The sequence below is a fragment of the Canis lupus genome, chromosome 17 (assembly GCF_011100685.1).
Source record: "Canis lupus familiaris isolate Mischka breed German Shepherd chromosome 17, alternate assembly UU_Cfam_GSD_1.0, whole genome shotgun sequence".
Taxonomy (NCBI): Eukaryota; Metazoa; Chordata; class Mammalia; order Carnivora; family Canidae; genus Canis; species Canis lupus.
In genome coordinates, this window is record NC_049238.1 from 40,382,367 (window position 1) to 40,396,445 (window position 14,079).

Sequence of the window (14,079 nt, forward strand, 5' to 3'; positions counted from 1 at the left end):
TACCTTTCTTGAAAAAATGTGATGGAAAATGGTTTTGACACTGAGAGTCCTTCACAAGGATTTCTTTTTTTTTTTTTTTTAAAGATGTTATTGGGGCAGCCTGGGTGGCTCAGAAGTTTAGCGCCGCCTTTGGTCCAGGGCCTGATCCTGGAGATCCGGGATGGAGTCCCACGTCAGGCTCCCTGCGTGGAGCTTGCTTCTCCTTCTGCCTGTGTCTCTCATGAATAAATAAATAAAATATTTAAAAAATAAAAAAGATGTTATTTGAGAGAGAGAACAAGAGAATGTGAGCAGGGGGAGGAGCAGAGGAGGAGGGAAAGAAGAGGGGGGAATCTCAAGTGGAGTCCATGCAGGGCAGGGCTCCATCTCATGATCCTGAGATCATAACCTGAGCTGAAACCAAGAGTTTGGCACTTAACCAACTGAGCCACCCAGGTGCCTCCTTCACAAGGATTTTTAAAACATTTATATTTATACTAAAAGCCCCACAATTCTCTAATCTTATTTCTGTCATCTTGAATTATGCTCTTTTAAAATAATGATTTCTTGTTTAGTCTTTCGATTTCTTAAATGAGTTATTTTATTTGTTTTTTTTTTGTATTATATAGAATTTTTTTTGAAGACCAAAAACCAAGTTTTTTATTTGTTCATTTCTTGCATTTGAAGTATTCCTCGATAACATCCTTCGCCTGAGATTCTTTGCCATAGTCCTTAACTGCCACACAACTGCAACCAACCACTTTATGGGGTTTTTCCTCTCTGTCAATTTTACAGAGGCCTACCCATTCCCCTAGTTTCTTATTGTTTCTTATTGTCATCAACCTTAATTAGGTTGATTTGGTGTTGAGCACAAAGGGCTTCCACCAACTTGACATACATAGAGGCTCATCACAGTTGGATGCAAGCACACAAAGATGGGCTTGGCGCTTGTCTAAGGCTTTGGCAGCTTCGCGAATTCCACGTGCTAGGTAGGCCATCGTGGAGGAGGGCGGGCCTCAGCACCTCTTGTGAAGCAGTAGTAAGGGCCATTACACCTCCAGCAGCAATGCCTTCCTCGGCCAGGAGTGTAGCCGGGGCTTGACTGCACAGGAGCTTCCACCTCCGCGCGACAGAGAAAGAGCTGTGTTATATAGAATTGAGCTCCGTTGTATGTAACAGAAACTCCCAAAAATTCAGTGACTTGAATATCATAGAAGTTTCTTCCTCTCCCTCATAAAGAGTCAACCTCACCAAGTAGGCCACCCAAGCCTGATACGGCGGCTCTGAGGTCGATGCTCAGAGCTGAGGCTCCTCCCAGCTTTCTGTTCCATTATCTCTCGTATAGTTTCTTTTTAAAATTTTATTTATTTATTCATGACAGGCATAGAGAGAGGCGTCCCGGGCATCCCGCCATATAGTTTCTTTAGGGTCATTTTCTGGCCCTAGGTCAGGGTGGGAACCGGACTTCTGCATTCTCTGTTCCTTGCTGGAGACAATGCCTGCTGGAATCTGGTGCCTGCCAGGATGAAAGGACAAATCAACCTCAAGCACTGCACTGGTTAATTTTATATATCACCTTGGGGATACCTGGGTGGCGTAGCGGTTTGGCGCCTGCCTTTGGCCCAGGGCGCGATCCTGGAGACCTGGGATCGAATCCCACGTCGGGCTCCCGGTGCATGGAGCCTGCTTCTCCCTCTGCCTGTGTCTCTGCCTCTCTCTCTCTCTCTCGTGTGACTATCATAAATTAAAAAAAAAAAAATAACATTTACAATCAGGGGACACCTGTGTAGCTCAGCCGTTGAGTTGTCTGCCTTTGTTTTAGTGCGTGATCCTGTGGTGCCTGGACTGAGTCCCACATCGGGCTCCCTGCACGGAGCCTGCTTCTCCCTCTGCCTGTGTCTCTGCCTCTCTCTCTCTGTCATGAGTAAATAAGTCAATAAATCTTAAAAAAAAATTACCATCAGCTGACCTGAAGTAAAAGGGATTACCCTCCATAATATGGGTGGGCCTCATCCAATCAGTTGAAGGCCTTCAGAGCAAAAATCGAGGTTTCCTGTGTAGGAAGGAATTCTGTCTTAAGATTGTAACGTGGAAAAAAAAAAAAAAATAAAAGATTGTAACGTGGATGAATTGCTTGTTTCCAGCCTGCTAACCTGCTGTATAGATTTTGGTCTTGCTAGCTCCCACAATTGTGTGAGCCAATTCCTTAAAAATCTCTTTTTCTCTCTCTGTATGTACACACACGTATATATGTAGGTGGAGTGTGTGTGTGTGTGTGTGTCTTTAATCTCAGAGCCCTTGCTCCAGCCCTAGTTTTTTGGTAAGAACGTTGGGAATAAGGGCCATGATGACAGAAGTTAGGTATTCTCCACCTGTTCAAGTCTATCTACACCAAGTTAAGACTCATGTAGAAAAAAAAAAAAAAAAGACTCATGTAGTCCCCAGGGGCTAAGAAGTTAATATGGAGCCTTTATTTATTTTAAATATTTTATTTCAGAGAGAGAGAGAGCTTGAGGGTGAGCACAAGGGGGAGGAAGAGGGAGTGTGTGTGTGGGGGAGCTAGAGGGAGAAGCAGACTCCCTGCTGAGCAGAGAGCCTGATGTGAGGCTCGATCCCAGGACACTGAGATCATGACCTGAGCCAAAGGCAGTTGCTTATCCAACTGAGCCACCCAGGAGCCCAATATGGAATCTTTATACACCAGTTTAGCATGTGACTGTGGTGAACAATGATGAGTTTGGGTGCTTAATACCCATTTACCCTGTTCTTAATAATAGTACTTAATTTTCACTTACAAATCTACTCCTTGGATTTTGTAACTTTGTATGGTGACAGATGGTAACTAGGCTGATTGTGGTGATCATTTCACAGTGTATGAAAATACCAAATCATTATGTTGTACACTTGAAACTAATATGTCATGTCAATTATACTTCAATTTAAAAAAATCTACGCCATCTCTACTCAATGTTCCTGTGATTCTAGTGAGGCTGACCTGGCCAATGTGATCGGGTCAGGGAGGTACACCTGACCTAATTCTGGCAGGTGAAGGTTAGGTCCAGGCTTTTTGTTTGAACTGGAAGGAGAGACATTCTCTCATTTTTGCTGTTTTCACACTTTGGGGGAATGTAGTCTTTGAGCTGCACAGCTGTATTGTCACCATGAGTGAAGAGGCCAGCCCAAGAAGGAAGAAAGAAAATTGCAGAATTGAAAGATGGAGAGAGAGAGAGAGAGAGACCAGGTGACATCATTTGGCTATCTCCATCAGCCACATCTGAAGCAAAACCTACCTACTTCCTGGATCTCTTGTTTACATGAATAAATAAATCCTTTTTTGCTTACGACTGGTTGGATAATTTTTTTTTTAAAGATTTTATTTATTCATGAGACACACGGGGGTGGGGGGGCAGAAACAGGCAGAGAGAGAAGCAGGCTCCATGCAGGGAGCCCGATGTGGGACTTGATCCTGGGTCTCCAGGATTACGCCCTGGGCCAAAGATGGCTCTAAACCGCTGAGCCATCCAGGCTGCCCCAAGTTTTTTTTTTTTTTTTTTAACCAAAAAAACAAAGAATCCACATGATATGATTATGCACTCTACTGATTTTTTTTTTCTAAGAACAAGCCAGATCAAATAACCTGGCATCTGAGTAGCAGGAAACAAAATAAGGGACAGCTTGACATGAGATAACATTTGGACAAAAACAGTGATTCAAAAACAGGTTCTTTTCAGCTACAGATGCCTCAGATGAAGGTCTTTGGGCTGCACTGTTGTGCTGTTACTGTTGTAAGAGTGTCAGCTTTTTGGAGCAGAATTGCCTTCCTAGAGAATAGGATTTTTCTACAATGTAGAACAATTCTTAGCTGTGGTGTGAGTGCTTGACAACTTTAGATAGCATTCATGGGGCTGATAGTTGTTGTTGTTTTTTTAATCTTCTAATTAATAGCCAAGTCTTTCTGATCTTGTTGACTTCTATGCAGTACATCGATTTAGCATTACAGTGATAGACATGAATGCCACAGAAATTCAGAGTAAATGCTGGAATAACACCAGGGCCAAGTCAACCCCATCTTATGAGCTCAGTCTTCTGAATTTCACTGGAGAGATAAAAATTAAGCTTGGTGCCCATTTAGTTTTAAACCAGAATACAGTATCCCGTGATCCTATATTTTGTCATTAATCCAGGTAACCTGTTTATCTTACCTGTGTTAGAATGTCCAGGATAATCCATTTTGTTTATCCTGAGCAACTACCTATGTTGGGACCCAATACTTAGCAGATGCTTAATAAATTGTGATTGAATAAATGGAGAAAGCAATGGGTCGATGAATATTGATAGCTTCTCCACTTTGGCCCTAATTAGCATGTTGATTCTGGCCAACCCTGCTGCTTTTTCCCACCACGGGCTTCCACCCAGGCTCCCACCAGTGGCAGCTTCCAGGGTTTAGCCTGGTGCCAGTTCTCTGACACTGTGATGTCTTCTAAGTTGACCCTGCCCTTCCCTGGGCTCAGTGCCAGAGACACCAACTTTATCATGGCCAATGACATGGCCCATTTTATTGTCTCTGTACAAGATGTTGGCCATAAAGTTAATTTATGATACTTACTTGGGGACTATATAATCTCCAAAGCAGTACCGTGTCTCCCAATGTACTTTCTGGGAAGTGCCCTGGTTATTGGACGCTTTGGTCGTCCCCCCTGGAACTTGAGACACAGAAATGAAGTCACAGAGACATATAAAAGTTTCTGCTTGTCAGATTACAACTTCTGTAATTGCCCACATCATCTAAAGTCTTAATATTTCTCCCTCTGGAAAGTCTTTTGTAACTGTACTGATTTTCTATCCCCACAGCCCTTGGTGTGCTGGAGCTGACTGCCACCAACTCACAAAGATTCAATTGTTAAATTTTCAGAAGGGAGCAAATTGATTGTTAAACTCTTGACAGTTTAAGATTGGCAATATTTACATCATAGAAATCAGCAAATGCTACAGATCAGCTCTTACCTACCTGCACCCTGACTGTGAGAGCTGGTTGTTAAACACTGACCAACATTGCACCGTGGATAAACTGGCCTTTCCCTACTTCAGCCATCTTTACTTCTTGCCTGGATGGTTACCATATCCCAAAAACCAGCATCTCTTGCACCCAGACTTCCCATTCCAGATGATCATTGTAGAATACTTTTGACTGCAAGTAAGAAAACCCAACTACAGATTCGTTAAGTATAAGAAAAATGTAATGTTTCACATAACAAAATATTTAAAGATAAGGCACTTTCGAGAAACCTCAGCATCTCAAGAGCTCATCAAGTACACAGATTATTGTAATTTTTCCACTTTGCCACTCTCAGTGTGTTGCATTTCCCTTCATGGCTTCAAAATAACTGTCATGGTTCAAGAAGAACATCTTCCTGCAATGGTCTGTAATGCTTTTACTTGTGTCCTATTTTTTTTTTTTTTAAGATTTTATTTATTTATTTGACAGAGCACAAGTAGGCAGAGTGGCAGGCAGAGAGAGAAGAGGGAGAAGCAGGCTTCCCACTGAGCAGGGAGCCTGACATGGGGCTTCATCCAGGACCCTAGGATCATGACCTGAGGTGAAGGCAGATGCTTAACTGACTGAGGCACCCAGGTGCCCCTCTTAAGTCCTCCTTAAGGAGCAATTCAGTCTTTCCAGAAGTCCCACAGCAGGCTTCCTCTTGGGTCTTCTTGACCAGAATAGCAACCCTTATCTATTCTTTTATCAATCCATATCTATTGCTAAGCCAATCACTGCAAAGGTAATAATAAAATTGCCATGGTTGGTTCAGACTGTTAATTTCCAACTGTTTAGAACCAACATCTCCTTTAGCATCAAATATCTTGTAACACTTCTCTTTCTCGAAACGGAAATCAAAGATAATTAATCTACTCTCACACATACTTTATTTTTTATTTTTATTTTTTCACACATACTTTAAAAACAAATCGATACCAGCCCTCATAGGAATATAAAGGTGAGAGATGCCTGGGTGGTTCAGCGGTTGAGCATCTGCCTTTGGCTCAGGGTGTGATCCCGGGATCCGGGATAGAGTCCTATACCGGGCTTCTTGCAGGGAGCCTGCTTCTTCCTCTGACTATGCCTCTGCCTCTCTTTCCTGTGTCTCTCATGAATAAATAAATAAATAAAATCTTTTTTTTTTTTTAAGATTTTATTTATTCATTCATGAGAGACACACAGAGAGAGAGAGAGAGAGGCAGAGACACAGGCAGAAGGAGAAGCAGGCTCCATGCAGGGAGCCTGACGTGAGACTCGATCCTGGGTCTCTAGGGTCACGCCCTGGGCCGAAGGCAGCGCTAAACCTCTGAGCCCCCTGGGCTGCCCTAAATAAATAAAATCTTTAAAAAAAAAAAAAAAAAAGGAAATATAAAGGTGAAGTAAAGAAATAGAATTTATAAAAAAAAATTATATGTCTGCATTTCAGCATATATGATTAATTGTATTATCATGATTCCCAATTATTCCTGGTCTTCCCTGTAGCAGAATTATACACACCAACCCTAAAGTGTCTCATCGATGTCAGGCTTGCTTTCTGGTTTGCTTTGGTCAATGGAATGTGAATGGAAGTTCCACATCTGAGAAGAGTTTGAAAAGCCATTGTATGGCTCTGCCATTCTTCTTTCCTTCTCCCATAACAAGAGCATGTTCCAGATGGGGGCTGTGCCTTTGGCTTGGTTCTCAGAATAAAGGCACATGCAACTGGCACAGAGTTTCAACTGATGTGTATGTGAATAAAAATACAATTTGTTGTTGTAAGCTATTGAAATTTTTGGAGTTTGTTACTGCAGTATGACCTATCAAAATCTGACTAATACAGCATAGCAATGTTCTGCAGCTAAAGAAGCAATCTGTACTTTAGGTATGTTTGCACCTATACACAGCATTACCATTAATCCAGCGACTTCAAATGAACACTGATACAATTGTGTTGCATCAACAATTCAAAAGCCAAGAAAAATATCACTATCAGTGACATGAAAGCTCTGAGGTAAAAAACAAAAAAGGCATCTCCCAATTTAGATTTATTGTTTTATTTTATTTTTTTATTTTTTATTTTTATTTTTATAGATTTTATTTATTTACTCATGTGAAACACACGCAGAGAGAGGCAGAGATACAGGCAGAGGGAAAAGCAGGCTCCCTGTGGGGACCTGATCCCAGGACTCCAGGATCATGCCCTGAGCCAAAGACAGACGCTCATCCACTGAGCCTCCCAGGTGCCCTCAATTTACATTTATGTGCTAGTTGCATTCTTGGAAAATGCAGTGTATACAAAATTTGTGCAGAATTTGTTTTTGCTAGAGTCACATAATTATAGAGATATTTCATCTATACAAATGTGTAGTGATTCATTTATAAGTCCATTTAGCTAAAGTTTAAAAGTAGGCAAAATGTATACATCCTATTCGAAATTAAAATAGGTATATGACTCTCCTAGGCACTAGGTTGTGTTCAGTTTGGGAAGATTCATCAAGCTGTACACTCGTTTTTTAATTTAATTTAAAAAATTTTAGTGTATACTTAAGATCTGTGCATTTTTCTATATGCATGTTATACTACAATAAAGAGTCTTTAAAGAAGGCCATGTAAGGCACAGCACAAATCTTTGATGTATGGAGTTGTCATATGCCATGCTGGATGTCTAGTATTCCTTTTTTATTTATTTATTTTTATTTATGATAGTCACAGAGAGAGAGGGGCAGAGACAGAAGCAGGCTCCATGTACCGGGAGCCCGATGTGGGATTCGATCCCCGGTCTCCAGGATCGCGCCCTGGGCCAAAGGCAGGCGCCAAACCGCTGCACCACCCAGGGATCCCCCGATGTCTAGTATTCCTGATCCCAGTTTATGATCAACAGTATTCCCTAATCATTATGATAGCCAAACTGAAACAAAACGCCCTCAGAAATTTCTATAATGCTGAACCCCTGGGTGCCGTATGTTTATACTAATCAAACTTTGCTCCTGGAGCTGACCCCTTGAAGCTCATCACCTGCTTCATGTCTAAATAAAATTGCACTTGCATGTACCACAAAGAAGGCAGGATAGGAGGGGATGAGGAGTGTGTCCTGGTGTGCTGGTGGTGGACGTTGGATAGATAACCTTCCATGTCAGTCACAACATCCTTCACATGCTATCAAATACATCTCAGATCAGTTTGTCTCAGCCTCCAAAATCTGCAGTGGCTCTCAACTGTCTACAGAGTAAAAAAAAGTATCTTTCTAAGCCCATTGTGAGGCTTCTGTTTCCACTGAACCACTCCCTCTCCCTTCAGGAATGTGGGATTGCTGTGCGTTGCTTCACCTGTTCAGAAAGCCCTGCTTCCCTTCTCACTCCTCAAGGTCTTCAAATGCTGCTTTTCACATGAGGCAGCCTCCCGTGCAGACACCACTCCTTTGTACACCTTCTCTTCGGCATTTATTTCACTTTGCCTTTTGTATAGTTGGTTGGCTCACATCTTGCAGCTTCTACAGGCCTAGTGCAGTGATAGACACTCACTGGATGCTCAAAAAAGGCATGCCGAATTAAAATGAACCAGAACACAGCCTCTGTATTTCAGAGAAATCAGCAGTCCAATATCTAAAATCTTTTAACTGATTGAGACTCACAGTTGCTCTCTGGGTAATATACAGCTTTCCGTCAACAGCCTCAATTGTGAATTAACCATATTTCTCCTCCTTGTAATCGCATTGTGTCCTGAACTGGGCTCTAGGAGGGAAATGAAGATGTTTGGCTTTCTTGCACCATGGTAACTTTCACATACCCACCATGCTTGGGCTCTGTCAATGCATAATAGAACCAACATTCAGACAGTGGTTGGGCCTGGTAGCAGCATGGCTTTAGCATAGCCAAGATGAGGCCAGGTGATATTTCAGCTGTAATTCAAGAAGTATTTATTTAAGTATGCATTATGTGCTGGCTACAGTGTATTATGTGCTGGCTTCAATTAATAAGAATCCTTCTCTATTCAGTCCAGACAGGAAGGTGATGCATGTGCCCAGGTACCAGCAGAGAGGTAAAGATAGGAGCTGAGAGGAGAAAGAGAATGTCTTTGCTGGGAAATCTAAGAGGGCTAATCAGAGAAAGTGGTGATTGGTAGGGTCTGGTAGGTTGGTTAATATTTGACTAATTAGAAAAGAGACAGGAGGGGCACCTTGGTGGCTCAGTGGTTGAGGGTCTGCCTTCAGCTCAGGGCGTGATCCTGGGATCCTGGGGTAGAGTCCCGCATCGGGCTCCCCACAAGGAACCTGCTTCTCCCTCTCCCTGTGTCTCTGCCTCTCTCTGTGTCTCTCATGAATAAATAAAATCTTTAAAAAAAGAAAAAAGAGGGTCACTCAAAGTGGGGAAAATATTCAGGAGGGCTTGTTTACACAATTTTCAGCTTTTTTCCTCTGAATTAATTGTATATTGCCTTAGAATCTGGGAATCTTTAGCTCTTCATAGGATTAAAAAATCTTTTTTTAAAAGTATTTTATTTATTTATTCATGAGAGATACAGAGAGAGAGGCAGAGACACAGGCAGAGGGAGAAGCAGGTTCCCCTCAGGGAGTCCAATGCAAGACTTGATCCCCGGGCCAGGATCACGACCTGAGCTGAAGGCAGATGCTCAGCCACTGAGCCACCCAGGTGTCCAAAAAAATCTTTTCATTCAAGTAAAACACACAGACAGCAAACTGCATGTGACTGCTCATTGTAAGTATTTATCTTGATTTTTTTTTTTAAGATTTTATTTATTTATTAATGAGAGAGAGAGGTAGACACACAGGCAGAGGGAGAAGCAGGCTCCATGCAGGGAGCCTGACGCAGGACTCGATCCTGGGTCTCCAGAATCAGGCCCTGGGCTGAAGGTGGCACTAAACCGCTGAGCCACCCGGGCTGCTCTTCTTGATGGTTTTTTACACATGTACACACCCTTGTAACTACCACTCTGATCGAGGTATACAACATTTTAATCACCCTGGGAGGTTCTGCTGACTTTTATTATTAGTAATCATTTTTGCCTTTTCTAGAATTTCATCGAAATAAAATCATACAATTAGATATTAGTACTTGGTTCTTTTTTATTGTTGAGTAACCTAATGATTGAGAAATTGTGCAAATATATCAAATTTGTCTATCCATTCTGTTGAGAGACATAAGGGGTGTTTTTGCTCTTTGGTTAATATGAATAAGGCTGCCAGGAACATATCCTTTGGTGGATCATACACTCATTTCTCTGGGATATGTAAGTAGGAAGGGTGTTGCTGGGTCATTGGGTTGCTTATGTTCATCTTTTGTAGATTGGGATTGGGGTCTGAAGTGGGAGGAGGGGGCTGTCTTGTGGAACTGAGCCCTTGATCTATGGGGTTTGCATTAACTCCAGGTAGATAGTGTCAGACTGAATTGAGGGGATGAGAAAGTCACGGGAATCTTCTAAGTCAGGGGGCCCTGGGAAATGGGGTTCTGCTCTCCAGGGTGGACCCACTGGGGTCAGGGAGTCTGTGGAATCCAAAGGGAGAGAACATGCGATTGGTGTCCCAGACAAGGCCCTGGGGAGGAGGCTGGGGCTGAAGAGGCCTTAGGTTGACTGCCCAGACAGGATTTGAAGTGCCCATGAGGAGCACCTATGGAGCTCAGAGGTGGAGGGTGCTTGGGGTGAGGGGTCAGGAGGCACCTATCAGCAACCAACCTTGTAACAGTTGCCAAGTACTTCAAAATCTGCCTCCTCTGTCTCCTGCCTTCTCACACCTCACCTCCCTGCGGCTTGCTCACTCCACCCCAGCTGCTTCTGCCCCGGGTCATCCAACACACTCTTCTCTCAAGGCCCCTGCATTTGTGTTCCCCCTCCTGGAACCTCTTGTCTTATCCAGAGGCCTCCCTTGACTGACCTATTGAAAATTGGTCACTTCCACTCCCTCTCCAGCCCCGGCACACTTGTCTCCCCACACCCAGCCTGCTTTACCTTCAGGGCCCTTCTCACCAGCAGACCTACTGTTACTGTCTGAAGGGAGTAGTGATTTCTTCTGTTCCCTTTTCATTAACCTCCTAACAATAGACCCTACCAGGGTCGATTATGCTCAAATAGTAAATGCTCATGAAATCTCATGAAACGTTTGACACAACAGATGTTCCAAACCTTGGCTTATGGAATCCCCCAAAGCACATCCTTGGTCCTAAATTCTGGCTCACTACTCACTGGCTGTGTGACTTCAGCAAATTCCCTAGCCTCTTTGACCTTAGTTTCCCCATCTACAAAATGGGATAGTTATCATAGTGTCTTAATAGTTTCTGAGAACTAAAAATCCTAAGACAATCCCTGGCTCAAAGCAGACCCTCAGTGAAAGTTCGCGTACCCCCCTCCCCCCCCCCCCCCCCCCCCCCCCCCCGCCCCCCGGTATTTCTCTCTCTTCCTTCCTTACCACATCCCCACCCCCTTAGGTGCACTCACCCTCCACAGCAAAGGTCTCACTGCGGAATCACTCCTTTGTGCAAAATGGGCAGTGGCTCCCTTAGCCTAGCTGTCCCTGCTCTGGTCTACTGTGGCTGCCTGTCTTATCCACCAGGGTTTTAGGTTTGTGGACAGGGATCACACCTCATTCAAATTACTCCTCACCCAGCATCCAGCCCGTTATGGGGAGACAAAAATGTGGGACAAATCACTAAGGAAGGTGTCCTCACCTCCCTTTTTAGGAGAAAATTTCACCCCTGGGACCATAAGCCAGTCTCTTCCATTCCAGAACGCCCTGCAGGCTCCCCACCTCCCATCCACTCCTCCCTTCTGGGTTGGTCTCCCTCTTCTCTAGGGTGTAACCCTGCAGGGCTCTGCTGCTAGGTCCCAGCCCTCCCTCCACACACCCACCCTTCCGGCTGCTCCCAGCACAGGAGGCAGCTCAGCCTAGCACTCCCTCTAACGGTTAGCTTTTGTGGAAGGTTCTGCACTAGGGTTGAAAGACAAAAAGCTAGGCTGTTCCCTCCAGCTCTGATGTTCCTGCTGTGGTTTTCCCTCCCGGATCCCGCCTTTGTTTTCTAAATTCCACCGCCTTAAGTTCCAAGAAAGCCTCCAGGAGACTTTTGTGACCTCACCCAATTTCCAACATTCCAGATATAGCAGCTTACCCCTTTCTTCTCAGACTTTAAATCACTGTTCTCTTTCCGGGTGTGAATCAGAACTATGAAGCCAGAGAAACAGTGGGAAGGTAAAAGCTTATCAAAAGCAAATCCTTAAAAAAAAAAAAAAAAAAAACCCAAATCCTGCTCCCCTGAAAATGCATTTTCCCAAAGAGCTTCCAGGAACGACAGTGAGGTTAAATTTTACACGGTGTGATCAGAAGAAGAGCTGAGCAGCTAATAATAACCCACAAAATCTCAGGGAGAAGCAGGGAAGGCCAAAATTAAAAAGGGTCCCTGCAAACCGGCCGTTTGTTCCGAGACCCCCTCCCGCTCTGCGGCAGCGACTCGACTCCAGCGCGTCGGGCTCTGCTGCAGCGACACTGCCCACGCGTTCCCAACCAAGACTCAGACCACGCCAGCCATGCCACGAGGTGTGTTTTATTTTCATTAATCATACAAATAATTTGCTATAATATCCCAGGGCAAACCGGAGAATTTGGCAGTCCGATTGGGGGGGTCCCCTCAGAGACCCGCAAGGCCGGTGGCGTCGGCGCGGAGTGCCCGGGTTCACAGTGCAGCCTGTCGCTCGTGTCCATCTTGCAGGTGGCTCTTCCTCCTCCACATCACGACTGGGGTGTCTCGAAGATGACGGGGGTGGGGGATCCTGTAGGTTCTTAGGAAATCTCACTCCGCTTCTCCTGCTCAATGGCTGTGGAGAGCAGGAAAGCAGGGACGGGGGGATGAGGACCGCTGGCACCCCCCACCCCCACCCCCACCCCGAGGCACCCCGGGGGCTGGGGATCGAGAAAGAGGCTTGGGGCTGGGGAGACACGCGCTTCGGGGAACAGAAGGGGGGCCGGGGCGGGGTCCTCGAAAAGGGCGGGGCGGGGTGGGGCGGGGGCGCCGGGCTGGGGGCGCGGGGGCGCGGGGCGCGCTTACTCTCTTTGGTCGGCAGGGTGTTCTTCTCCTGCGTCTCCGTCTTCTTCAGCTTGGCCTTATCGAAGCTGGCGATTTCCCCCATGTCTGGCTTGTCTGCCATGTTCTTAGAGCGACCCTAGTGGGCAGAGCGAGGCGGTTGGCCCGCGGCCGGGCGCCAGGGCCCCTCCGCCTCGCCGCCGCCTCCCGACGTGGCACTGGGCCGGGGCGTTGCCGGCGGCCGCGGCCGGGGACCTGGGCGCGTCCCGCACCCCCGTGCTCGCCCCAGGGCGTGGCCCACCGGCCGGGCGTCCCGTCGGGGAGGCGCGCCCGCCGCGCGGCCAGGTGCCCCCCGCACCCCCGTGCCCCCGCCCTCGGCCACGCTCACCGAGGAGTTCCGCTGCGAGCCCGCGCCGGCTGCTCCCACTCGCGTTGCTGCAGCAAGAGACAAAAGAGCGGCGCCCGCCCCTCGCCTTATATACGCCGCGCCCCGCCCCGCCCCGCGCCCGCCGCAGCGGGGCGGTCCTGGGAGGCGGAGGGCGGGGGCGGGGGCGGGGGCGGGGGCGGGGCGGGGGCAGCGCGGGCCGCTCCCTCCCCGCCGCGCCCTGGGCCCTCGCCTCGCGGGCTGCGCGCCCTTCTTCCTGAGCGCGGCCCCGGCCCCCCGCGCCCCCGGGTCGCCGTCACCCTGCGGCAGACGCCGTCGGCGCCACCGGGGTGGGGGGTGGGCGCTGGGCCCTGGCCTTGCTGCGGGGGCTGTGCTCCCCTCCCCGGGAATCTGCTGCCCCCCCCCCCCGCCCCAGCCCCGAACGGGCGCGGGGTCGGCGGGGGAGGGGTGTGTGTGTGTGTGTGTGTGTGTGTGTGTGTGTGTAGCACGTAGTTGTAGGTGCGGATGGATGTGCGGCCTTGCACGCGGACTCTGCAGTACTCCCTGCTCGCTGGAGATCCCCCATCCCTGCCCTCTTTTCCCGTCTCCTGCCTTTGCCTCCGCCCACCCAGGGAGACCCCCCCCAACTCCGCTTTTTCTCTCCTTGTGGAGGCTGAGCCCTAAAAGAATCT

At 46.9% G+C, this 14,079-nt stretch overlaps 1 protein-coding gene, 1 long non-coding RNA gene and 1 pseudogene across 2 annotated transcripts; all 3 read right to left on the minus strand.

Annotated features, from left to right (window-relative positions):
- Window positions 1–610: 610 nt before the first annotated feature.
- Window positions 611–2,937, minus strand: LOC100688892 (annotated as a pseudogene).
- A 4,195-nt stretch (window positions 2,938–7,132) lies between these two features.
- On the minus strand, window positions 7,133–12,010 carry LOC111090637. Its single transcript, XR_005372485.1, has 3 exons — window positions 11,447–12,010; window positions 8,323–8,727; window positions 7,133–8,215 (listed from the first exon to the last, which is right to left on the minus strand). It is a non-coding gene; the product is annotated as an uncharacterized LOC111090637 (long non-coding RNA).
- A 516-nt stretch (window positions 12,011–12,526) lies between these two features.
- Window positions 12,527–13,560, minus strand: TMSB10 (thymosin beta 10). Its single transcript, XM_038561602.1, has 3 exons — window positions 13,412–13,560; window positions 13,048–13,162; window positions 12,527–12,817 (listed from the first exon to the last, which is right to left on the minus strand). Exons 2-3 carry the CDS (start codon window positions 13,145–13,147, stop codon window positions 12,783–12,785), a joined length of 135 nt encoding a protein of 44 aa, XP_038417530.1. The 5' UTR covers window positions 13,148–13,162; window positions 13,412–13,560; the 3' UTR covers window positions 12,527–12,782.
- Between the last annotated feature and the right edge of the window lie 519 nt (window positions 13,561–14,079).